General features: G+C 42.2%; 1 protein-coding gene across 1 annotated transcript in view; it reads left to right on the top strand.

Moving 5' to 3' along the window:
• Positions 1–393: 393 nt before the first annotated feature.
• LOC122561527 (mitochondrial 10-formyltetrahydrofolate dehydrogenase-like) overlaps positions 394–27,542 on the top strand; it is a 141,582-nt gene continuing 114,433 nt past the window's right edge. Inside the window, exons 1-3 of the mRNA XM_043713262.1 lie at positions 394–570; positions 1,341–1,485; positions 8,318–8,552. Of these exons, the coding sequence (XP_043569197.1) occupies positions 523–570; positions 1,341–1,485; positions 8,318–8,552 (428 nt within the window). The 5' untranslated portion in view covers positions 394–522. The remainder of the gene's footprint in view (positions 571–1,340; positions 1,486–8,317; positions 8,553–27,542) is intronic.

Here is a 27,542-nt window from a genome sequence, read left to right as displayed (position 1 = left end):
CAGATGCTGCCAGAGTCGTTGAGTTTTTTCCAGCAATTTTTGTTTTTGTTTCTCTCGTTTTGAAGGCATTGTACTTGCCTCTCAATAGTTTATAAAGCTTCTAAGTTGTACGTCATCAGCAAATTTGGAAATTTTACCCTAACACTGCAAGGGCTAAGTCATTAACATTTATAGGAAATATATCGATCCAGAACTCTCATTCCTTGAGTAATCTGTTAGAGTCCATAATTCTGCCAGCCTTGCTCTCTGTACTACCCTCGGCTGCCACTGCGCATGTCCATTAGCAAGCCCAGACCCCGTGACCCAACCAAGATGAAGGCGGGGCCGGTCACCGTGGTGACCAGCTGATGATGGGCTGTCTGGTTGGGAGGGATCGCGTTCGTAACACGTCGGGCTCGGGATCGCGCGCAACGTAAGCGGCTCGGGACCGCGCCTGCTCTGTCAGTGTCGGGAACGTGCGGCAGGTAGTCACTTGGCTTTGGATTCCAGTCCAGATCCACTGGGACCCAAGTACCTGGCGTCATGTTGTGGGCAGCCGGCGGGTTCGTGAGGAGATTGTCTACCGCGGCGGTGAGGATGGAGGATGCCCCGAGTGGCTGGGAGAGACAGAGGCCACCCCCCACCCCACCACCCCCACCCCACCACCGGCTGCAGCCCGGTCCCCTTCCCCCGAGATCGCGCCCCTGGCCACATTGCCCTCTGCTCCCGTGGGCTCTCTCTCTCGGATCGCACCTATCCCCCGGGGTCTGGTCTCCTCCACTTTCCCACCCCCTCCCCACCCCCGGCCGGGCTCTTCCAGCTGCTCCTGGGTGGACACGTTGCAGCAGCTGCGGGAGGTTGTGAGGTTGTTTCGGCACCCGATCTGAACCCGTCTGCTCCTCATCTCCCCGCAAACCCCTCCAGAATGTCCCTTCGATCTCCCCAATCACCTCCTCAACCTTCTCCGACTTCTCGAGGTCTCTCCAATTGCTCGTTTCCTTTACCTCTATCTCAACCTCCTCTCTTCAACCTCCCCAGTCACTTCTTGGACCTGTTTGATGCCATCTCATGTCTCCTCGAAACTATCTTGACATTCTCAACGAACACCGCCTCCCCCCGACTCCCACTCCATCTCCTCAGTATTCCCGACTACCTTGCTACACCCTGACCTCCTTAATGTACCCTGACCTTCTTGATGTTCCTCAGCATCTTCAAATCCCCTGACCTCCTTGATCCTCCCACCACCTCTATTCCCCCACCTTTGCCCTCTGCACTCCTGACTCTCCCCATACCCTGTCATGCCTCCTCTCTCATACTCTAGTTTTATTGTACTTTAATCTGGTTGCTTTCTTTTTAAATAGATCTGTTACCAGAACAAGCTAAATGTGGCTTTAATAGGTCAGAGCCTATTTGGGCAAGAGGTTTACACTAACCTGCAGAAACAAGGGCACAAGGTTGTGGGAGTGTTCACGGTCCCTGACCGGGATGGGAAGGCTGATCCCCTGGGTGAGTGCAGCCATTAATGTGCTGTGACAACTGATGCTTATTTTCTTCATAGTAATCATCTTCTATTGTAATTTTAGTGTTTTGGACAGGAGTAAACAGGTTGTCATAGGTGATGTTATCTACCCTTTACCAAATTCAAAAAGACACAAGCTAGAACTAAATAGCATCTCTCATGTGATGACTATGCCAAGGTGTTTGACTTGAGTTTTATTAAGCAAAGTTAGACACTGAGCCAAATTGGGGTAAATGGCCAAATGTTTGGGCAATGAAGTTAGTTTGAAGGAATGTTTTTAAAAAACAAAGACAGGTTGAAAGGCAGAGAGGATTATGAAGGAATACTAGAACCTGGGCCACAGGCATGCTGACAGTTGAGGACAGTAAAGTCTGGGGATTCTTGGAGGGGGCACAGATGGTGAGTTGTGCTGCTGAAGTTAATAAAGCAATGGAGAGACCCTGCTCCGTGACTATATTACTTCTCAACCTCCCCTTTTTCACTTACCATCTACATACGTTACATATCCACTCTTCATAACCTAATTTCTTATTTTGTCAGTTTGGTGGTTCTGGGTTGTATCAGTACACTGATGCCCAGAGCTGTACACATTATTCTGAACGTGGTCAGACTTGTATTTTAGAAAATAACAGGACTACATCAGTATTTTGACTAAAGATTAATCTTTCAGTACATTCAGACACCTAATTTTTTGTCATCACGGCCAATAGTTCCAATTTGTTGTCACTTAGGACCTCCAGGTTCCCCTCATTTACCTTGTACATTATTTAATTTTCATTTTGTCATGGTTCCATTCCTGAGTTTCTGGTCTTATGCTTAGGAAGTGGTGGACGCAGGTACAATTATAACATGTAAAAGTCATCTGAATGGCTATATGAATAGAAAGGGTTTGCAGGGATAGGGACCAAATGGGGCTAGGTCAGATTGGGATATCTCGCTGGCACGGATGAATTGGACTGACGAGTCTCTTTATGTGCTGTACGATTCTGTGACAGTGACTCTGTGTAGAACCTACTTTGTTTCATTTGCCACGTGTCTGGCTAATTCACTTATCTTATTCCTTCCTCAGCTTATCACATTCAGCTTTACAGTCTTTAATTAACCTTGTCCATTATGTTTGTGACGCCTTGTTGCATTAAACAATCATATTAATTGTTATAAGCAGAATTATTTGAAGTAATAACTTCCATGGTCAGGTCAGCTCCTAAAAGACAGCAGCTTCATTTTAAACCAAACGACTACCATTATTTATACTGAATTTCACTTCCAGTTTGAAGCATATTTCTAGGCTGTCTACATTACACTTTATATAGGCTAAGATATTGAACTTAAAGGTCAAGTCAATAATGCATAGGGAGTCTTTTAATTTACTCACCATCTGCCACAGATTTAGTAACTCTGCCTTAATTCCTTAAAGGGACTATCACTTTTTGGACTACAAATTAAATCATAGAATCATTATAGAATCCCAACAGTGTAGAAACAGGCCATTTGGCCCAACCAATCCATACAAATGCTCTGAAGAGTAACACACTCAGACCCATTCCCCTATCCTATTACTCTGCATTTACCCCTAACTAATGCACCTAACCTACACATCTGTACAAGAAGGATAGTAGGGATATTCCAGGTAACTACAGACCAGTCAACCTAACGTCGGTGGTGGGAAAGTTGCTGGAGAAGGTACTGAGGGGATAGGATCTATTTATATTTAGAAAAGAATGAGCTTATCAGTGATAGGCAACATGGTTTTGTGAGGGAGAGATTGTGCCTTACCAACTTAATAGAGTTCTTCAAGGAAGTGACCAAGTTGATAGATGAAGGAAGGGCTGTTGATGTCATATACATGGACTTTAGTAAGGCATTTGATAAGGTTCCCCATTGTAGACTAATGGAGAAAGTGAAGTCACATGGTGTGCAGGGTGTTCTAGCTAGTTGGATAAAGAACTGGTTGAGCAACAGGAGACAGAGTAGTAGTAGTTGAAGGGAGTTTCTCGAAATGGAGAAAGGTGACCAGTGGTGTTCCACAGGGGTCAGTGTTGGGGCCATTGTTGTTTGTAATATACATAAATGATCTGGAAGAGGGCACTGTTGGTATGATCAGCAAGTTTGCAGATGACAAGAAGATTTCTGGAGTGGTAGAAAGCATAAAAAACTGTCAGAGAATACAGGAGGTTATAAATAGACTGGAGAGTTGGGCGGAAAAGTGGCAGATGGAGTTCAATCCAGACAAATGTGAGGTGATGCATTTAGGCAAGACTAATTCCAGAGTGAATTATACAATGAACGGAAGAGCCTTGGGAAAAGTTGGTGAGCAGAGAGATCTGGGAGTGCAGGTTCATTGTACCCTGAAGGTTGCTGCATAGGTGGATAGAGTGGTCAAGAAGGCATATAGTATGCATGCCTTAATTGGACGGGGTATTGAGTATAAGAGCTGGCAAGTCATGTTAACATTGTACAAGACATTGGTTCGGCCGCATTTAGAATACTGTGTACAGTTTTGGTCGCCACATTACCAAAAGGATGTGGACGCTTTGGACAGGGTGCAGAGAAGGTTTACGAAGATGTTGCCTGGTATGGAGGTGCTGGCTATGAAGAAAGGTTGAGTAGGTTAGATTTATTTTCATTAGAAAAAAGGAGATTGAGGGGGGACCTGATTGAGGTTTATAAAATCATGAAGGGTATAGACAGGGTGGATAGAGACAAGCTTTTTCCCAGGTGAAGGATTATAACAAGATGTCATGCTTTCAAGGTGAGAGGTGGAAAGTTTAAGGGGGATACACGCGGCAAGTATTTCACACAGAGGGTGGTGGGCGTTTGGAGTGCGTTGCCAGCAGAGGTGGTAGAGGCAGGGATGGTAGATTCATTTAAGATGAGTCTGGACAGATGCATGAGTAGGTGGGGAGCAGAGGGATACAGATGCTTAGGAATTGGGTGACAGGTTCAGACAGTACATTTGGATCAGCTCAGGCTTGGAGAGCCAAAGGGCCTGTTCCGGGGCTGTAAATTTTCTTTGTTCTTTGTTCTTATTCCTGAACAGTATTGGCAATTTAGAATGGCCAATTCACCTGACCTGCACATATTTGGACTGTGGGAGAAAACCGGAGCACCAGGAGGAAACCCACGCAGCCACTGGGTGAATGTGCAAACTCCAGGCAGACAGTCCCCCAAGGCTGGAATCAAACCTGGGTCTCTGGCACTGTGAGGTGGCAGTGCTAACCACTGAGCCACCGTGCCACCCATGTTAAAAGGAAATTCTGTCAAGCTTATCTAATGTCTTGATTTAATTGTTTGTCAAGGCTTTCTATTCATATAGGGGAGTCCACGTAAAGTATGTTGTTATTGCCAGCGAGTTTACTTCAACAGCTAATCAGCTCGTTATCAGTGGAACGTGGCATGTAATGTTGGTTTTTAATGCGGATTAAATATTCAGTAGATGAGATGTTCATGATGAGCAGTTTTATGGGGAATTTTCTTGTTACTCTAGAGTAAGAATATTTTGTAAACATCATTGTGCATTTGTTGTAGGTATAAAAAACTCTACAAGAGAAAGTTCTGTAAATAAAGAAAGAGAGAAGTGATTGTACTGACTGAGCAGAGTCTGAACTCTCGATACCAAAGTTAAACATTTCTTAGATGGCTATCTTTATTTATTCTGTTCCTAGCCTGAAACCAGCGGTTTATTATACCCGCCAGAGTGAAGGATGCCAGTGCTGGTGATTTTCATGTTGAATGTTACAAGTTAGTTGTCAGCTACATTGGGATTTGTGAAGTGAAGCACTCATATCAGCCCCACTCTGGCCAGATTGGAAATGGTTTAGTTGAACAAAGCTACAACCTCAGAAAGTGTGCTGATTTTGCAAAATGCTTATGGGCAGGTATTTTGATAGTTTCTGTTCTAAAATAGTTACACCTAATAATAGAATTGCAATGGACGATAATCAGAAATAGAATTCTACATGGAGTGTGGCATTCGCTTGGAACTTGATACAACAATGTGTTATTTCTGATTTGCTTGATTTTTCTAACTTTTCTCACAGTTGACAATTCTTGTAAAGATTTGTTTATCATCTAATGTTAAAATAAAAAGGGTGGCACGGAGGTTTAGTAGCTAGCACTGCGGCCTCACAGCCTTAGGGACCCAGGTTCAATTCCAACCTTGGGTGACTGTCTGTGTGGAGTTTGCACATTCTCCCTCTGTCTGCGTAGGTTTCCTCTTGGTGCTCTGATTTCCTTCCACTGTCCAAAGATATGTAGTTTAGGTGAATTGGCCATGCTAAATTGCCCAAAGTGTTCAGGGATGTGTAGGCTAGGTATGTTAGTCGGGGCAAATGTACAGTAGGGGAAATCCATCTGGGTGGGTTACTCTTCGGAGGGTCAGTGAGGACTTGTTGGGCCGAATAGCCTGTTTCCACACTGTTGTGATTCTATGGCGATCATTACCTATCTCTTTCTTGGTCTGAATATATATTTTTTAATGAATTTTTCATCAAACTTCCAGTAAGTTGTGTGGAGATGAAAATAAAGCACTTAGATATTGCAAGGTAAGCATCGATGGTACTCTCACCTTTAAGCTGCTGCAAAAATAGCATGGGATATATGTAAGATTTCAATCTAAGGCAATATTTTAATTGTAGTTTGTAACTAGAATTTTGTCGCTGGATTTGTGTTCTCCTGTCACCCTTTCCACAGTGACTGAGACATAGTCATCTTAGGTTGTGGTACAAAACTAGAAGGTTACAGTTTCACACTCTCATCTAGGCAGAGTTAGCTGGTCACAACCGAATCCTGGGGCAAGTTCAAAGATTGGCGCAAAAAAACTCTGCACAGAAAAGTGATTGATCGTTCAGGGTTCCAGCTTTTGTGGCTTCTGCTGAGAGTGGGATGAAAGTGGGAGAGGCCATGCCGATGGGGATGTACCTACTAGGAAAAGTGCAAAACTTGACCTACTTTTCTGGAATAAGGCAGGGCAAGTGACTGAGGTGTCAGTGAAGGAGCACTTTGTGGCCAGCGACCATAATTCTATAAGGTTTAAATAGTGATGGAAAAGGATAGACCAGATCTAAAAGTTGAAGTTCTAAATTGGAGAAAGGCCAATTTTGATGGTATTAGGCAAGAACTTTCAAAAGCTGATTGGGCACAGATGTTTGCAGGTAAAGGGACAGCTGGAAAATGGGAAGTCTTCAGAAGTTAGATAACGAGAGTCCAGAAAAAGTATATTCCTAGTAGGGTGAAAGGAAAGGCTGATAGGAAAGGAATGGATAGGATAAATGGACAAAGTTTTTTTCCCTGGGGTGGGCATAGGTTTAGGGTGAGAGGGGAAAGATATAAAAGAGACCTAAGGGACAACCTTTTCATGCAGAGGGTGGTACGTGTATGGAATGAGCTGTCAGAGGAAGTGGTGGAGGCTGGTACAATTGCAACATTTAAAAGGCTTCTGGATGGGTATATGAATAGGAAGGGCTTGGAAGGCGGTGGGGCAGGTGCTGGCAGGTGGGACTAGATTGGGTTGGGATATCTGGTCGGCATGGACAAGTTGGACCGAAGGGTCTATTTCCATGCTGTATATCTCTATGACTCTGATGCCTCCATTGACTTTGGGAGGGGCCTTGATTAATGCCCTAAGTCAGAGTAGGAGAGCCCCATCAAGTCAAAGCAGGAAGGGCCTTGCCAACACCCGCAATGAAGGCAGGAGGGGCTTTGACAGTGAGTTCAGGAATAGCCTCTTCTTTAGAAATTTGGCACTTCTTTTGTTCGGCCTGAAACAGATTTGTGGCTGACTGTAAATTGAATGATTTTGGATAGTGATGAAGCCTTCAGGGCAGCAGTCTTTGTCTCAAGGCTGGAGTATAAAAATTTGAACTGTTTGTAGCTGTGAGGTTTAACATCGAGAAAACAAATAGTATGAATTTGCTGACAGGATTTTCAAAGCAAAAGTCATCAGACACAAGGCGAATGAAATATTTTGAACAGAAAAATGATTTGATATTCCAAATTAGCCATTACAGAACAACCTCAATTATCCAAACGAGACAGACAGGGAGTATTTTGTTCAGATAATTGATCTGATCATAAACAAAGGAAGCATTTACAGGATCTTGAGATCTTGTTCGGATAATCTGAATTTTGGATAATTGATTGCTCGATAACTGAGATTTTTCTGTACATAAAAAATAGTGCTGGAGAACACAGCTGAAGAAGAGTTATATCAGACTCAGAACATTTCTCTCTCCACTTAATCTGTCAACCTGCTGAGTTTCCCAGAGTTTTCTGTTTTTATTTCAGAGTTCTGTTCCTGTGCTGTACTCTTCTATGTTCCAGCATCTGCAGTTACCATTCTTTTATTTGATGTTATATTGGTGCAATAAAATGAGACATTACTGGAAGAGCAAGAGAATAGTGTCTGCATGTTGAATTCACAGTTTTATCCTTAATTACAATTCTGAATAAACCAACAGCAGTTTACATGTTTTCATAATTGGATAAATAAGAATTTCATTGTTGATCCACCAGTGAATTCATTGTGAACTATGTCTGTGGATCTGGCCTTTGTACTTTTCACCATTATCAGGAAACATTTGCCAGCAATGTTGTTACAAGTGTTGGGTATTAGTTTATCCTCTTCCATTCGCACGAAATGACATTTTAGAATCTTTCAATTAATGCAATTAATAAATGGTAACCCATCTCTTGAAAGATAAATTGAGTTTGTTTTGTTTTGGGAGGATGGAGGGGAGTACACTTTGAGAGTTAAAAAGATCACAGAGGTAAATATGTTATAAACTAATGTTTATTGTCATTTTAATTTTTTTCTCTCAGCTGTTGCAGCAGAGAAGGATGGGACACCAGTATTTAAGTTTCCCAAGTGGAGGCTGAAGGGAAAACCTATTGCAGATGTTGTTGAGGCCTATAAATCAGTTGGAGCAGAACTAAATGTGCTCCCATTCTGCAGCCAGTTCATTCCTATGGATGTTATTAATCACCCAAAGCATGGATCAATAATCTACCATCCATCACTGCTTCCACGCCACAGAGGCGCTGCTGCTATAAACTGGTGAGAATAGTCCTCCAAATGACACTGATATTGACTGTTGTGGTGCACTTTAAATTGCATAGCAAGGATCTGATGTATGTGTAAGGAATTTGTAATAATGAAGAAACTGTGAATTTTAATTTTTTTTGATTTGCTGCAAATTTTATTTAACCTGTTGTGATTTTTAAAAAAAAATTTGAATTTAAAATTGAAATTGCCAGCATCCAGTGATTCTTCACGAAACTCCTGACAGTCTATTAATGAATTCTCTCTTCTGTCCAGCTGTTAAAGAAGGGGTCAACTGCATTATTTGTTTGGTGCAAACATGAAGGTGAGAGATTTTAAAAAGGTAGTTTTATTGCTGAAAAGAGAGGCATGTTGCTGAAGGTTTTTGTGTTGCACACACAGGGCAAATGCAAGAAATAGGCAGGGAGGCAAGTAGTGAAGATGACACATGGAGTCTATAGACAAGTTAAATGAGTGGGCAAAAACTTGGCAGGTAGAATATAGCATGGGAAAATGAACTATGGCAGGAAGAATAGAAAAGCTGAATATTATTTAAATAGAGACTCACCTACGTTCGTGACACCACCCACGCCCTCCACCTCCTCCAGGATTTCCGCTTCCCCGGTCCCCAACGCCTCATCTTCACCATGGACATCCAGTCCCTGTACACCTCCATCCCCCATCACGAAGGACTCAAAGCACCCCGCTTCTTCCTTTCCCGCCGTACCACACAGTACCCTTCCACCGACACCCTCCTTCGACTGACCGAACTCGTCCTCACCCTGAACAACTTTTCTTTCCAATCCTCCCACTTTCTCCAAACAAAAGGAGTAGCCATGGGCACCCGCATGGGCCCCAGCTATGCCTGCCTCTTCGTAGGGTATGTGGAACAATCCATCTTCCGCAAAAACACTGGCCGCACCCCCCCACCTTTTCCGTGAGAGAAACTTAAGAGACTCTTAGATAGGCACATGGAACAAAGTAAATGGAAGCATGTAGGTTAGTCTGATCTTAGAGAAGATAAATGGCACAACGTCGAGGGATGAAGGTCCGAACTGCATGCATTCCTGTAGCACTGTGAGCTCAAAAACTGCATGAAGTCATGTAAAACTCCGTTATCTCACTTTTAGATGAGAATCAATCTAAACATCATGGCATAGAGAGAGAACACAGGGAGGCAACACCGTCACCATATTGTCGAGCTCTTGTTAGCAGTTAACCTGAGAATGCAACTTTAAAAAAAAAGGTTTTGTGATTTTCATATGAAAGAAATTAAACTATCATGGTATTCTAACATATGAAAGGCTAACAATCAAATTTTCAATATATAATTTCAGTTACATCACACTGCAAATTTGTCCTATAAATTCTGTGTTAGGATTGAGCCCTCCACTATCACCTGATGAAGGAGCGATGCTGCGAAAGCTCGAGTGCTTCCAATGAAACCTGTTGGACTATCACCTGGTGTTGTGTGATTTTTAACTTTGTACACCCCATTCCCACACCAGCATCTTCAAATCAGGACTGTTCTTTGTTCTGTGCTCTATGAAAGTGCTCAAGTAGACTTGGACATTGAGGAAGATTTGAGACTTGGAGCAGGTCAGACTGGTCTTAGTGAAGGGCAAGGCCGGCTTAGGATGTGAATGGCCTGCCCCTGTTTCTGATGTTCTCCCATTCTGTTATTGGAAAGTTAGTTGGTGTTATTTTCCTTGAAGGTCTTTTACGGAATGTTGCAATCAGTGATACCAGCGGATTTTGTGAGCCGTCGCTGGGTGAGTTTTGGGGCCTGTATTCACAGTGAATCTGGGTCTCCAACATGAACAACAAATTACGCACAAGTTACAAAGAGGGGCAGCCATTGCTAGCAGGTTTGAGGGGTTGAATGGAATGCAGAAACATAGGACTGAGGAGCAGGAGTGGGTCATTAGAGAATTTGAGCCTTCCTCTCTGCTTATTCCTGAAGAAGGGCCTGTGCCCGAAACGTCGAATCTCCTGTTCCCTGGATGCTGCCTGACCTGCTGTGCTGTTCCAGCAATAAAGTTTCAACAGACTGTAGAAAGCTGTATAAAGGGATTCTGTGGAAAGTATAGAGGGATTTTGGTGTGAATCACAAAAAGATAGATTATAAGTTCAGCAGATAATAGAGAAGACAGATTTGCTCCAAAGGATAGAAAAATAAGGAGGTGTTTCTAAAACTATACAAGGCACTGACCAGATCACAGCTGGATTACAATAAACAGTTTTGGTCTTGTTGACTAACGAAAGATTTACTGGCATTGAAAGTAGGAGAAAGTGAGGACTGCAGATGCTGGAGATCAGAGCTGAAAATGTGTTGCTGGAAACAGGTCAGGCAGCATCCAAGGAGCAGGAGAATCTACATTTCGGGCATGAGCCCTTCTTCAGGAATCGCTTTTCCAGCAACACATTTTCAGCTCTGGCATTGAAAGTAGTACAAAGAAGGATAACAAGGCTGGTCTCAGATGTAGAGAGATTTTCTTACAAGGGAGGTTGAGTAGGATTTAAAAGGAGAAGTAATCTTCTTGAAGCACGCAAGATTCTTCGAGGACTTAACAGGGTGGATGCAGAGAGATTGATTCCCCTTCTGGGAGAGTCTATAGCCAGAGGGCTCTAGACCGGTTAGTCTATAGAATTCTATACTGCAGGGGGCTGTCAAGGTTTGGCCATTAAATGCATTCAGTGCTGTGATAGACAGATTTCTAATAATTAAGGGAATTAAAGATTATGGCGAGAAGACAAGAAAGTGAGTTGAGAATTTTCAAATCAACCATGAATGATCTAATTGAATGGAGGAGCAGATTTGATGGATTGAGTAGTTTACTTCTGCTAATTCTTGTGGTCTTAATGTCAAATTTCAAAGAATTGTAATATTTTGTACTACAGGAGAAAAGGGTGCTTGAAAAACCCAAAGCAAAACATCCACTGATAAATGTGATTCCACAATTGGATGAAATTTTATAAACTATCCTGATTGCACTAATACTTATGTTAACAATAAATTTATGATCAAGTTGAGCTCACAATGTGGCTAATTTGTGCTAATTTCATACCAAAGGACCTATTATCTACTCGCATAAGGAATATGTTGAAGTGTTGTGGTGTTTTTTAAAAAAACCCAAAGTGCTGGGGGTGTCTTTAATTTCTGTTGCTTTCTCCATGGCAATGCTTCAGCCAGTTACAGTTGATTTGCCAACAAATCAGATACCTCTTACCTTGTCATACAAATGGTTTTAATTGTTTGAAATTTGGCAGTCTTACATTTGTCCTGATGAATGAGAGATGAAAAGCTTGGGCAATATATCCCTGATTTTAGCAGGATTCAACTTCTGTACAATTAAGGAACTGGCAATATGGAAGTTGTCAGTGTCGTCCTCTTGCAATGAGAGATTTTTCTGTTTTGTGAAGCAAATGGAATTTGATGCTGGAGAGACTGGAGTTATTATGGATTCAGGTTAACACAAACTATATTTTTAAGTTACACAGAGGGAGGACTCTAAGCCATTGTTGATGTGTGAGTAATGTGCAAAATCATGGAATAAGATGTCTCTGACTCAAACTCTTCGAAATTATGCAGTGCTAGACACTTTGAAGTGCATGGATATTGTGAACAGAAATTGCTGAGTGTCTTGGGTCACACTTGTCCTGTAGACATCATGGGTGGCAAAGTGGCTAAGTGGTTAGCACTGCTGCCTCACAATGCCAGGGATGGGCGACTGTCTGTGTGGAGTTTTCACATTATCTGTGCAGGTTTGCTCCGGTTTCCTCCCACAATCCAAAGATGTGCAGGTTAGGTAAAATGGCCATGCTAAATTGCCCATAGTGTTAGGTGCATTAATCAGGGATAAATATAGGGTAGTGGAATGGGTCTCAGTGGGTTACTCTTCGGAGGTTTGGTGTGGACTTGTCGGGCCAAAGGGCCTGTTTCCATACTGGAGGGAATCTAATCTAATCATTTTTTTGTTTGTTCATGGGATGTCGGTGTCACTGGGTGGGCCAGCATTGATTGCTTGTCATAGGTGAAGGTGGTGATGAGCTGACTTCTTTAACCACTGTAGTCCTTGAGGTTAAGGGTCACCGCAGGGTTGTGAGAGAGAAAGAGAGAATCCTGGGATTTTGACCCAAAAACAGTGAAGGAACAGTGATATGGTTCCAAGTCAGGATGGGCTATGTCTTGGAGAAGAATTTGAATGTCATGGTTTCTCTAGGTATCTGCTACCTTTGTCCATCTAGGTGGTAGAGGTCTTGTGTATTGCTCAAGTATGAGGTGGGCCGAAACTGAGAGTAGGATGGTCCTGAACAGCATGTTTCCTGGTGGGTGAGGAGCAGATAAACTATATAGTTGTAATTATGGAGATCTATAACTGGAGGCAGTGGTGTCTTTGAGGTTGTGGCCTTAAGGTTCAAATGTTTCTTGCCTATCGTATGTCTGATGAAGGTAAAATCTCTGAAAAAGAAGGAAGCATTCCAAGATCGCATGAATCGCTTAGAGTGGCAGTTAGAGGCAGTGAGGAATTTACAAGAGCAAGGAGATGTGATGGATGGTAGTTATAGAAAGGGAGAAAAGCCGCAGATACAGTCAGTTGGATGGCGTAACTCCAGGAAAGGTGCGAGGGTTAGGCAGGTAGTTCAGGAGTCTCCTGTGGCTATCCCCATTTCAAACAAGTATGCTACTTTGGAAAATGGAGGGGGTGATGGACTCTCAGGGGAATGTAGCAAGAACAGCCAAGTTTCTGGTCAAAATAGGAGGGTAGAGCAGATGAATGCATGGCTGCAGAGGTGGTGTAGGGGAGAAGGGTTCACTTTTTTGGATCATTGGAACCTCTTCTGGGGTAGAAGTGACCTGTACAAGAAGGATGGATTGCAACTGAATTGGAAGGGGAGTAACATGCTGGCAGGGAGATTTGCTAGAGCTGCTAGGCAGGATTTAAACTAGTAAGGTGGGGCGTGTGGAGGGGGTGGAGTTGGGGGGGGGTGGGGAAATGTGGGAGGGGGTGGAGTTGGGGGTGGGGTGGGGAAATGTGGGAACCAGGAAAATAGTGAGGAAAGAGATCAGGCTGAGACTGGTACAGTTAGGAAGGGGAGCAAGTCAAATGGTCAGGGCAGGCAGGAACAAAGGTAGGACTGTTAAATTAAACTGCATTTACTTCACTGCAAGAGGCCTTATGGGGAAAGCAGATGAACTCAGGGCATGGTTAGGAACATGGGACTGGGATATCATAGCAATTACAGAGACATGGCTCAGGGATGGACAGGACTGGCAGTTCAATGTTCTAGGATACAAATGTTATAGGAAGGTTAGAAAGGGGGCAAGAGAGGAAGGTTAGTGGCACTTTTGATAAGGGATAGCATTACCTTTGTACCTATGGAGGATATTCCTGGGAATACATCAGGGAATTTATTTGGGTGGAACTGAGAAATAAGAAAGGGACGCTCACCTTTTTGGGATTGTAATATAGACCCCATAAGAGTCAGCAGGAAATCAAAAAACAAATTTGTAAGGAGATTTCAGTTATCTCCAAATAATAAGGTGTTTAACTTTGCAAACATAGATTGGTACTGCCATAGTGTTATGAGTTTTGATGGAGAGGAATTTGTTAAGTGTTAAGTGTGTACAAAAAAAATTCTGATTCAGTATGAGGATGTACCCACTAGAGAAGGTACAAAACTTGACCTACTCTTGGCAGGGCAGGTGACTGAGGTGTCAGCACTTTGGGGCTAGTGACCATAATTCTAATAGTTTGAAAATAGTGATGGAAAAGAATAGACCGGATCTAAAAGTTGAAGTTCTAAGTTGGAGGAAGGCTAATTTTGACGGTATTAGACAAGAACTTTCAAAAGCTGATTGGGGGCAGGTGTTTGCAGGTAAAGGGACGGCTGGAAAATGGGAGTCCTTCAGAAATGAGATAACGAGAGTCCAGGGACAGTCTATTCTTGTTAGGGTGAAAAGAAAGGCTGGTAGGTGTAGGAAATGCTGGGTGACTAAAGAAATTGAGGTTTCGGTTAAGAAAAGGAAGGATCCACAGGCCAGGTATAGACAGGAGAGATGGAGTGAATCCTCAGAAGCGTATCAAGGCAGTAGGAGTATACTTAAGAGGGAAATCAGGAGGGCAAAAAAAGGTGTGATAGAAATTCTATAGTGTGGAAACAGGTCATTTGGCCCAATAAGTCCACACCAACTGTCTGAAGACTACCCTACCCAGACCCATTCCCCTACATTTCCCCTGACTAATGCACCTAGCCTACACATCCCTGAACACTATGGGCAATTTAGTATGGCCAATTCACCTAAACTGCACATCTTTGGACTTTGGGAAGAAACTGGAACACCTGGAGGAAACCCACGTAGACATGGGGAGAGTGTGCAAATTCCACACAGCCAGTCAATTAAGGCTGGAATCGAACAGATGTCCTTGGTGCTGTGAGGCAACAGTGCTAACCCCTGAGCCACCATGCCACCTTTGGCGTAGCAGATAGGGTTAATGAGAATTCAAAGGGTTTTAAAATACATGAAGGACAAATGGCTAACTAGGGAGAGAATAGAGTCCCTCAAAGATCAGCAAGGCAGCTTATGTGCGGAGCCACAGGAGATAGGGAAGATACTAAACGAGTATTTTGCATCAATGTTTACTGTGAAGAAGGATATGGAAGGTATAGAATGTAGGGAAATAGATGGTGACATCCTGAAAAATGCCCATATTACAGTTGAGGAGGTGCTGGATGTCTGGAAACACATAAAGTAGATAAATCCCCTGAACCTGATCAGGTGTACCATAGAACTCTGTGCAAAGCTAGGGAAGTGATTGTTGGGCACCTTGCTGAGATATATTATCAGTCGTCACAGGTGAGGTGCCGGAAGACTGGAGGTTGGCTAACATGCTGCCAGTATTTAAGAAAGGTGGTAAGGAAAAGCCAGGGAATGAAAGACCGGTGAGCCTGACATTGGTGGTGGGCAAGTTGATGGGAGGGAATCCTGAGGGACAGGATTTACATGTATTTGAAAAGGCAAGGACTGATTAGGGATAGTCAGCAGGTTTTGTGCATGGGAAATCATGTCTCACAAACTTGATTGAGTTTTTTGAAGAAGTAACAAGATGAGGGCAGAGCGGTGGACATGATCTATATGGACTTCAGTAAGGCGTTCAACAAAGTTCCCCATGGGAGACTCGTTAGCAAGGTTAGATCTCATGGAATAAAGGGAGAACTAGCCATTTGGATACAGAACTGGCTCAAACGTAGATGAGAGAGGGTGGTAGTGGAGGGTTGCTTTTCAGACTGGAGACCTTTGACCAGTGGTGTGCCATAAGGATTGGTGCAGGGTCTACGGCTTTTCATCATTTATATAAATAATTTTGATATGAACATAGGGGGTATAATTAGTAAGTTTGCAGATGACACCAAAATTGGAGGTTTAGTGGACAGCAAAGAAGGTTACCTCCAATTACAACGGGATCTTGATCAGATGGGTCAATAGGCTGATAAGTGGCAGATGGAGTTTAATTTAGATAAATGTGAGGTGCTGCATTTTGGAAAGGCAAATCCAAGCAGGACTTGCATGCTTAATGATAAGGTCCTGGGGAGTGTTGCTGAAGAAAGAGACCTTGGAGTGTAGGTTCATAGCTCCTTGAAAGTGGAATGACAGGTAGGTAGGATAGTGAAGAAGGCATTTGTTATGCTTTCCTTTATTGGTCAGAGCGTTGATTATCAGAGTTGGGATGTCATGTTGCAGCTGTACACGACATTGCTTAGGCCACTTTTGGAATATTGCATGCAGTTCTAGTCTCCTTCCTAGTGGAAGGATGTTGTGAAACTTGAAAGGGTTCAGAAAAGATTTACAAGAATATTGCCAGGGTTGAAGGATTTGAGCTACAGGGAGAGGCTGAATAGGCTGGGGCTATTTTCCTGGAGCATTGGAGGCTGAGGGGTGACCTTGCAGAGATTTATAAAATCACAAGGGATAATAGATAGGATAAATAGACAAGGTTTTTTTCCTTGGGGTGGGGGGAGTCCAGAACTGGTGGGCATAGGTTTAGGGTGAGAGGGGAAAGTTATAAAAGGGCCAGAGGAAGTAGTGGAGGCTGGTACAATTACAGCATTTGAAAGACATTTGGATGGGTATATGAATAGGAAGGGTTTAGAGGAATATGGGCCGAGTGCTGGCAAATGGGACTAGATTATCTGGTCGGCATGGACAAGTTGGACCGAAGGGTCTGTTTCTGTGCTGTACATCTCTATGACTCTATGTCATAGTTCATGACATGAAGGGACACAGGGAAGTCATAAACTAGCCTGACAAACAACTGTTAGTAATAATCTTCTCATTAATTTGTGTGCTATCGTCTGGAAGAAGAGTGAGATTAGGAAGGTCAGTTCTATAGCTAGAGTTATTGGGAGCAGTAAGTGTTAACATGTTTGGAACACTGAGGTGAGGCCAGGAAAGAAGGAAGGTTGCTATAACAGGGCAGTTTTACTCTGAATCAAAATTATGCCTGTCTCCTTTTGAAGAAAAAAATGGCGGAAGATTTAAATGTATACAGGTTCTTGTGTTGTGGACCTGTTATTTAGTGAATGTGTGTTCTAATATCATAGTGACAAGTGACAAATTTGAATTCTGCTTATATTTTAAATCAAGAAATTAAAAATTGAAGCAAGGAGCGATAAAAGTGATCTTGAGGCTGTACGTCATAAAACTCTAGTTGATTTATGAATGTTATTTAGAAAGGAAAGCTGCATTCTTACCTCGTTTGGTTTATCATATGACTCCAGCCCAACACCAATGTGTTGGCTCTTAACTGTACTTTGAAGTGATCTGGCAAACTTTTCAATTGTATTAAATCACTATCTTCTCAAGACGTTCATGGGTGGGTCAGCGACACCCTCATTCTGAAAGGGTGGGTGCTTTAAACAGTTGTAGTAATAGACGCTGAAGATAGTAGTTGAAAAAAATTGAAAATGAAAGGGTTGAAAAAAGAACTTCACTACTGAGGTAAAAGTTGTGGAAAAGGCCTAGGTTATCAGGAATATAAATGAGAATATACATTAATGATTGTGCTGTATTGAGTTGTGAAGGGCATTAGTTATTAAATAAAAAGAAGGCACAATGTATTTTCCTGTATTGTGTTTGATATCCTCCGAAAATGACAATTCAAGCTGTTAAAAATTATTTCTATTTTAAATTGATGTAAACTGATTACTTTTATGCATATCTGATAAAATTATTGTTGTAATCCTGAAGTGCTATGCTTGCTCTCAAACCTGCTAGCAAAAAATAATATCCTTTATCTTCTTCAATTTAAATATCCTGATTGGTTTGCCTCTCAGTGAAAATTAATTTTGCTGTGAGATTCTCCATCATCTGGAATCTTCAGTTCAAAATCTTGTTTGTTGTACTCCTATGAACTGTTCTCTACACTGCTTTTTTGAAGCTTTTCACCTACGTTTTAGATGTTATGCATGATACGTGGTTAAATACGTTTTGCAGTCTGTAATTGAGTTTATTATATTCATTACATGCCATTTACTAGTGCCTGACCACATTAAAGTGAATCAAATATTTCTTAGCGTTACTGCTTAATTATTGAAACCTCTTCTGAAAATTTGTCATGTCTGTTCCATTCTCCAGCATAGTTAGAATGTATAGTTTGTTTTTGCAGAAAATATCTGTGTACTGCCAGCAATGGTAAGTTTGGAGTAGACTATCCAGGCAGCCATGAGAACATCAGCTATCTTCATATTTGCAAACTCATTTTAATTCAGTTTGCTAATTTGCAAATTATTTCATCAACCTAGTACATCAGTGCATTACTTGAAGGTTTATCTAGAGCTTTCTAAAAATCCAAAAAAATACCAGCTAGTCATTATGTTCAGGGAATTTCAACTCAAAAACTTTAAACTTTGACGGTATCATGTATGTCTCCGAGTATTTCTTCACTGCCAGTATGAAATCCATTAGTTTGTTTACCCCAAACAGGTCTTGATACTTTTTGACTATCAAATGACACTAGATAAGTTTCAGTCCTATGATGAGACTCTGTTTATAAAGCTGCTGAGAGTGTCGTCTCTAAACTGGCCTGTTACATTGACTGGATCGTGGAGTAGATCTCATTCTTAGTTTAGGTGTCCTGCACATATTCGGAAGTGTAGAATTTTGCAGTACTACAATAGACCATCTGGCTTATTACATCTGTACTCATTCTGAGAAATCAATCAATTCAGTTCCATTCTCTTGTCCTCTTCCCAGACCTCTAATAAATTAAGTGGATAGAAAATTAGAGATTTAGTAACTTCTGACTTTGTCCATCCCAGTCCAACACCAGCACCTTCACATCATGGCTATTCGAAGAGGAACAAGGGGCTTATGCCTCGTGTCCTGGCTGATATTTATCCTTCATCCAAAATCACAGAAATTCATTATCTAGTCATTATTGCATTGTGGGAGCTTACAGTAGGCAAATTGGCTGACATATTTTTACCATTACAAACTTGATAAGCATTAACTGGCTATAAAGTGCTCTGAGATGTACAAAAGTCATGCAATAATATCTGGACTGCATAAAAATCAGTGATTGGGTTAACCATTACTTTTTTGTCTTTGCATTTTTAGAAATTAGGATCCCAGTTTTTTTTTTAAAGCTTTAAAAAGTTGTCCACTTAAACGTTTTTGAGTATATCACCTGAAATGAAATCACACCAGGAATTGGCACAAAATGACAACTGAATAATTTAACTTAAATCCCATTGTTATTTGAATCTACACTGTAAAGTAACTTGTTGAAATGAAATATTCTCTTCGATGAAGACAAACTCAGATTCTTGGAGGCGGTAGCATTGTGAGCACTGGACTGGGAATCCAAAACACCACGCTCATGGTAAAATTTGAATTCAATAAAATCCTGGGATAGAAAGCTGACCTAATGATGACAATGTCAATTGTCAGGCTGACTGGCTCACTAATGACCAATAGGGAAGGAATTCTGCTGTCTTTGCCTGGTCTGTCCCAAATGTGATTCCAGACCCATACCATGGAGGTTGATTATCACTTGCCCTCTGAGCAATAGGAATGGACAACAAATGCTAGTTTTTCCAATATGTCCACAACTCATGAAAACATTCAAAAAGATATGATTTATCTCAGTGGTGATGTCTTGCAGATGTAAATAGTCCATCATCAGCCACTTTAGAGGATTGCATGTAAGGCATCACCATCTGAGTGTTATTTTGGAATGCTGCTTCGTTCAATTCCAGCTCACCTAGTCATTGTATCAAGGAAAGAATAATAGGAGCAAAAGAAAGCCATTCAGCCCATCAAGTCTGCCTCTGCCATTCAGCGAAAGCATGGCTGATCTGATAATCGTCAACTCTACTCCCTTGATTCTCTTAATGATTAAAAATCTATCTCAACCTTGAATATACTTAATGACCCAGCCTCAATAGCACTCTGCGGTAAGGAATTCCACAGTTCATTGCCCTCTGAGCGAATAAATTCCTCTTCATCTCTATCTTAAATTTGCGATCACTTATTATAAGATTGTGCCTTCTGGTCCTAGACTCTTCTGATCTACCCAATCAAGTCCCCTAAGAATTTTGGATGTTTCAGTAAGGTCTCCTCTTATTCTTCTAAGAGACAAGACATATGGGGAGGTTGATTTGCATGGGGAGACAGGACAGCTTCTCCATCAAAAATGATTTTATTGCCCAAGCATCTCAAGCTTCAAGTGTTCATGCTATTTGTGGAGTGAACATTGAAAAACAAAGCTAGCAATATTTATACAACCTTCTGCTAAACATTTTCCAATATGAATTTGTTGACTTGCTAGGATTATACCTGATATCTTCATCAAACGTCTTGTCTAGATGGAAGGTTGCCAACCTTGTTTAAATAATTGTGCAATATTCTTGTCTCCATTGATGATTTTATCTCTTGAATTTTGTTAATATCAGTCCAGAAGACCATGACGTGTGGGATTGAATGTGATGATCAGGCTTTTGCATTGTATCCCTCAAAGTTTATGGTTCTTGTCATTTGGATGGCAGGGTGGCTCAGTGGTTAGCACTCCTGCCTGACACACCAAGGTTCAATTCCTGCCCCGGAGAATGTGCAAACTCCACACAGACAGTCTCCCCATGTCTGCATGCGTTTCCTTCAGGTGCTGTGATTTCCTCCCATGACCCAAAGATGTGCAGCTCAGGTGAATTGGCCATGCTAAATTGCCCATTTTGCATTAGTTAGGGGTAAGTATAGTGGGAGAATTGGTCTACGTGGGTCGCTCTTCAGAGGGTCACTGTGGACTTGTTGGGCCAAATGGCCTGTTCCCGTACTGAAGGGGATCTAATCTAAATATAGAACGTTACAGCATAGTACATGCCCTTCAGCCCTCGATGTTGTGCTGACCTGTCAAACCAATCTGAAGCCCATTAAACCTTCACTATTCCATTTTTATCCTATGCCTTACCAATGACCATTTAAATGCCATTAACCGTGAGTCTACTACTATTGCAGGCAGGCTGTTCCACACTCCTACTACTCTCTGAGTAAAGAATCTACCTCTGATACCTGTCCTATATTTATCACCCCTTGATTTATTAGCTTTTATTAGATTTAAAGCTATGTCCCCTCATGGTAGCCATTCCCATTTAGAGGAAAAAAGCTCTCACTGTCCAACCTATCTAACCCTCTAATTATCTTATATGTCTCAATTAAATCACCTCTCAACCTTCTCTCTAATGAAAACAGCCTCAAGTTCCTCAGCCTTTCCTCATAAGACCTTCCTTCCATACCAGGCAACATCCTAGTAAATCTCCTCTGAACCTTTTCCAACGCTTCCACATCCTTCCCATTATGCAGTGACCAGATTTGTATGTAATACTCCAAGTGCAGCCGCACCAGAGTTTTGTACAGCTGCAACATGACCTTATGCCTCTTCTAATAAAAGCTAATACACCATATGCCTTCTTAATAACCCTTTTCCTGGGTGGCAACTTTCAGGGATCTATGTACATGGATACCGAGATCTCTCTGTTCATCTGCACCACCAAGAATCTTACCATTAGCCCAATACTCTGCATTCCTGTTGCTCCTTCCAAAATTAATTGCCTCACATTTTTCTGCATTAAACTCCATTTGCCACCCCTCAGCCCAGCTCTGCAGCTTATCTATGTCCCACTATAACGTAAAACATCCTTTGGCACTCTCCACAACTCTACTAGACCTCTGTCATCCGCAAATTTACTCATTCATCCTTCTCAGCCCTCATCCAGGTCATTTTTAAAAATGACAAACAACAGTGGCCCCAAAACAAATCCTTGTGGTTCATCGGTGGCACAGTGGTTAGCACTGCTGCCTCACAGCGCCGGAGACCCGGGTTCAATTCCCGCCTCAGGCGACTGACTGTGTGGAGTTTGCACGTTCTCCCCGTGTCTGCGTGGGTTTCCTCCGGGTGCTCCGGTTTCCTCCCACAGTCCAAAGATGTGCAGGTCAGGTGAATTGGCCATGCTAAATTGCCCGTAGTGTTAGGTAAAGGGGTAAATGTAGGGGTATGGGTGGGTTTCGCTTCGTCGGGTCGGTGTGGACTTGTTGGGCCAAAGGGCCTGTTTCCACACTGTAATGTAATGTAATCTAACCACTAGTAACTGAACTCCAGAATGAACATTTCCCATCAACCTTTGTCTTCTTAATAACCCTTTGTCTTCTTTCAGCTAGCTAATTTCTGATCCAAACTACTAAATCACCCTCAATCCCATGCCTCCATATTTTGTGTAATAGCCTACCGTGAGGAACCTTATCAAAAGCCTTACTGAAATCCATATACACCATCAAAACGTCTTTACCTTCATCCACCTGTTTGGTCACCTTCTCAACAAATTCAATACGGTTTGTGAGGCATGACTTACCCTTCATAAAACCATGTTAACTATCTAATCAACTTATTCCTTTCTAGACAATTATAAATCCTATCTCTTATCAACTTTTCCAGCACTTTGCCCACAACCGAAGTAAAGGTCACTTGTGTATAATTAACAGGTTTGTCTATATTCCCCTTCTTGAACAATCCTCCAGTCTGTATTCCCCTTCTTTGCAATCCTCCAGTCTTCTGGCCCTATTGCTGTAGACAATGACGACATAAAGACCAAAGCCAATCTCCTCCCTGGCTTCCCAGTGAATCCTAGGATAAATTCCATCTGGCCCAGGGGACTTACCTATTTTCTCACTTTCCAGAATTGCTAACACCCCCTCCTTGTGAACCTCAATCCCATCTAGCCTAGTAGCCTGTATCTCCGTATTCTCCTCAACAACATTGTCTTTTTCCAGTGTGAATACTGGCGAAAAATATTCATTTAGCATTTCCCCTATCTCCTCTGACTCCTCATACAACTTCCCACTACAATCCTTGACTGGCCATAATCCTACTCTAGTCATTCTTTTATTGCTGACATACCTGTAGAAAGATTAATGGTTTTCCTTGATCCTACCTGCCAATGACTTCTCATGTCCCCTTTTGGCTCTTCTTAGCTCTCTCTTTAGGTCTTTCCTGGCTAGCTTGTAACTCTCAAGCACCCTAACTGAGCCTTCACATCTCATCCTAACGTACACCTTCCTCTTCCTATTGACTTCAAGAGCTTCGACTTCTTTAGTAAACCATGCCTCCCATGCTCGACAATTTCATCTCTGCCTGACAGGTGCTTATCAAGGACACGGAGTAGCTGTCACTTGAATTAACTCCACATTTCAATTGTGCCCATCCCCTGCAGTTTCCTTCCCCACCTTATGCATCCTAAATCTTGCCTAATTGCATCGTAATTGCCTTTCGCCCAGCTATAAATCTTACCTTGTTCCTTTCCATCGCTAAAGTAAACATAACTGAATTGTGGTCACTATCACCGAAGTGCTTGCCTACCTCCAAATCTCATACTTGGCTGGGTTCATTACCCAGTAGCAAATCCAGTGTGGCCTCGCCCCTTGTTGGCCTGAAACCCTCCTGCACACATTGGACAAAAACTGAACCATCTAAAGTACTTGAACTATAATATTCCCAGTCAATATTTGGAAAGTTAAAGTCCCCCATAACAGCTACCCTGTCAATTTCGCTCTTATCAAGAATCATCTTTGCAATCCTTTCCTCTACATCTCTGGAACTATTCGAAGGCCTCTACAAACTCCCAACATCGTGACCTCTCCTTTCCTGTTTCTAACCTCAGCCCATTCTACCTCCGTAGACGAGTCCTCAAATGTCCTTTCTGCCACCTTAATACTGTCCTTGATACTAAGACCCCTCGGAATCGTAGTAGCACACAAACCCACCAACACTCTCAAACAAAAACTAACAAACTTAAAAGACCCAGTACAACCCGTGGACAAAACCAACGTCGTCTACAAAATCCCATGCAAGGACTGCCACAAACACTACGTTGGACAAACAGGAAGAAAATTAGCACCAAGGTACACGAACACCAGCTAGCCACAAAAAGACACATCCCTCTCTCCCTCGTAGCCCTACACACAGATGAAAAAAAACACCATTTCGACTGGGACAACACACCTATCCTGGGACAGGCTAAGCAAAGACATGCCAGAGAATTCCTAGAGGCCTGCACTCCAACCACAATGTAATAAACAAACACATAGATCTAGATACCCTCTATCAACCCCTCAGAAAACGAACAAGAAATGACATCACCACAAGCCCCAGGAACCCCATCCAGGACAAGCATATAAATAGAAAGCAGGAGACAACAGCTTTGCTTCACTTGGAGGTTGCCACTGATGATGTTACCTAGCCAGGTAATGAAATGTTTGGATATCAAACCTACAGCTCAGCGAGCATACCTACACCCTAAACCTCAACCTGAGCTACAAACCTTCACAATCCTTGCATACTGTCTTTGATTAACAATGTCAAATCTCCCACCTCTTTCACCATCTTCTCTGTTCTTATTGAAACATCTAAATCCTGGAAGCTGCAACAACCATTCCTGTCCCTGCTCTATCCATGTCTCCGAAATGGCCGCAACATCGAAATCCCAGGTACTAACCCATGCTGCATGTTCACCCACCTTATTCCGGATGCTCCTGGCATTGAAGTAGACACACTTCAAGCCAAACGTTTGCTTTCCAATGCTCTCTTGTGACCTTGAAACCTTGTTTCTGACCTCACTACTCTCAACCTCCTGTATATGGAAGTACAGTTCAGGTCCCCATTCCCCTGCTAAATTAGTTTAAACCCTCCCAACGAGCATTAGCAAATTTCTCCTCCAGGATATTGGTACCCCTCTGGTTCAGGTGAAGACCATCCTGTTTGTAGAGGTCCCACCTGCCCCAGAAAGAGCCCAAATTATCCAGGAATCCAAAAGCCTTCCTATTGCACCATCTCGGTAGCCACGTGTTCAATAACTCTCCTTATTCCTTACCTCCCTAGCACGTGGCACGGGTAACAAACCAGAGATAACAACTCTGTTTGTTCTAGCTCTAAGCTTCCACCCTAGCTCCCTGAATTTCTGCCTTGAATCCCCATCTCTCTTCCTACCTTTGTTGGAAGGGATATGGGGACTTAGGTAGTTGTGTTGTAGACTGTTGCCAAAACTTTGTACCTATAGCCACAGCAAAGATGTTTTGAGGCTGTATCAGCTGCATCACAGTTTATCCCAGTTTACCAACTGGACGAGAATACAATCCGTGACACTGCATGTGTTGATTTCGGACAGGGTGCAGTGACACAGCCGTTGCATAACAATTTAACTTGGCCAGTGGACAAAACTGCTTGACTCGCCTGTGCTGACTGCAGTGGGCCAGACTCAATAACCATGTCTCGTAAAGCTGGCCAATGTTTTGCAACTTGATGTAAACTTTTCAATAATGTCCAAGAGAGCAGCATCCAGTACGCTCTCAATGTGATGGCAATTATTCCAATCCCCATGCATGGAAATCCGACCACCGAAAAGAAGCACATGGTTTAAAGGGAGAATTTGATCATTGCAAATTATTTCCAAAGTACTTTGTATTTTGTTGCAAAATAGAAGACAAAAAGGGCTTTAAGAATGTGATAGCTTTTGCTACTATTGCCATTTTCCCATTGTCACATTTATTCCATTTCTGCTTGATAAAGTTACACCACATTGTCTGCTTCACCTTGGTTGAAGCTTATTATTTCTGCAATTTTGTTTCACATACTTTTGCTACTTTCATTGTTATGGATCAGACCACCTGAAAGTATTTTATGAAGGTAGCCTAGACCCTAACTTTCTCTTATTTTAAAGACAGACGTGAAATGTTTGTTCCAAATGTAATGCAACTAGTCAAACTACTCGATGTTAAGCAAAATACAATTTATTTAAATACTACAGTCAAAAGAAAGAGTAATTTAGAATATCTTAACTATTAGAAAACTTAACTGAATAATCGATACAGTACCCCTACTAATTAATTGTTCCTTTATAGTAACATCCCATAAACACCCCTTGGCAAAAAGGTAAATTTAGACACAGGTTCTTACAGGCAATTCTCTAATACAGGACAAAACAACATCAAGAGACAATTCCGAGGATGTAGCAGCTGGTAATCATATTAATGAAGCCCCAACTCTTCTGGGACCCAAACAGCTTTTGACTGCTACAGCTAAAAAAACTAGAAAGCTTGATCTGTGAGAACTGGCCATTCCCCTTCCATTGTTACAACAGGTTTAACAAAAGCCTAAAGGCCTCCGCTGATTGTTGAATTAGGCTATGTGCCGTGGCCACTTCGGCATCTGTACCTTTACAACCTGTCTTCAAAAAGAAAATGACAAAATGACCTTTTTGAAGTGACAGCATCAGTGAAGTTTGTTTGTCAACGTTTAGGTTTTTCTGCAATTTGTTTTCAGTCAAGTGGAGCAATATCTGATATTTGTATCATTAACTTATTATCCCAATAAGGTAATTGTATATTGATAATATCATTGCACATTTACTGTGTTTGCCTTAATGTCACTCTGCTTCTTGATGAGGAGATGTATTTGCTCTGATTAGTGTGCTCATGCCTCTTTAAAGGAAACATCTCTATTTGAACAGGTAGATTTATTGAACACCTATTAAAATTGATTGCTATCACTGTTACTCTGATCCTGTTCCAGGAAGTGTGCAAATGGGTTCATTGCTATTGAATACCTGTTAGATTGTCATGGTTGCGTGTTTGGGAGGGAATGTTACTACCACCTTATTTTTCTTTCACTTATTACAGACAGCAGTAGGGAGTATCCAGGAATCCAAAAGCCTTCCTATTGCACCATCTCGGTAGCCACGTGTTCAACAACTCTCCTCTCCCTATTCCTTACCTCCCTAGCACATGGCACAGATAACAAACCAGAGATAACTAGCTCTAAGCTTCCACCCGAGCTCCCTGAATTTCTGCCTTGAATCCCCATCTCTCTTCCTACCTTTGTTGGAAGGGATATGGGGAATTAGGTAGTTGGGAGTATAACATTTCAAGATTGTTTCAAGGAAGCTCTGCTGATGAACTGGGATTCATGGGATATGCAATGAATATCCTCTACATTTGACAAATCAATGTCATGTCTAACCTGAGTGTTTCTCAAATCTGTCAAACTATTGAGAGATTTGGTTAGACCGCACTTGGAATACTGCGTCCAGTTCTAGTCGCCCTATTATAGGAAAGATGTGGATGATTTGGAGAGGGTTCAGAGGAGGTTTACCAGGATGCTGCCTGGACTGGAGGGCTTATCTTATGAAGAGAGGTTGACTGAGTTTGGACTTTTTTCATTGGAGAAAAAGAGGAGGAGAGGGGACCTAATTTGGACATGCATATGGTCACAGAAATTTGAGGGTGCATACATGAGGATCAGTGGTCGGCACAGCACCATGGGCTGAAGGGCCTGTTCTGTGCGGTACTGTTCTATGTTCTATGTCTTTGTTAATTGTAAGTAGGTCTGGGTAAGGAAAGCTCTACAAAGTTGATGTCTTGCTTCCTTTGCTTTTGAAACTTGATTCTTGTTTGTACGTTGA

This window comes from Chiloscyllium plagiosum, chromosome 23 (assembly GCF_004010195.1).
Source record: "Chiloscyllium plagiosum isolate BGI_BamShark_2017 chromosome 23, ASM401019v2, whole genome shotgun sequence".
Taxonomy (NCBI): domain Eukaryota; kingdom Metazoa; phylum Chordata; class Chondrichthyes; order Orectolobiformes; family Hemiscylliidae; genus Chiloscyllium; species Chiloscyllium plagiosum.
Note: the sequence above shows the minus strand (reverse complement) of the source record. Positions and strands in the feature narration are given on the sequence as shown.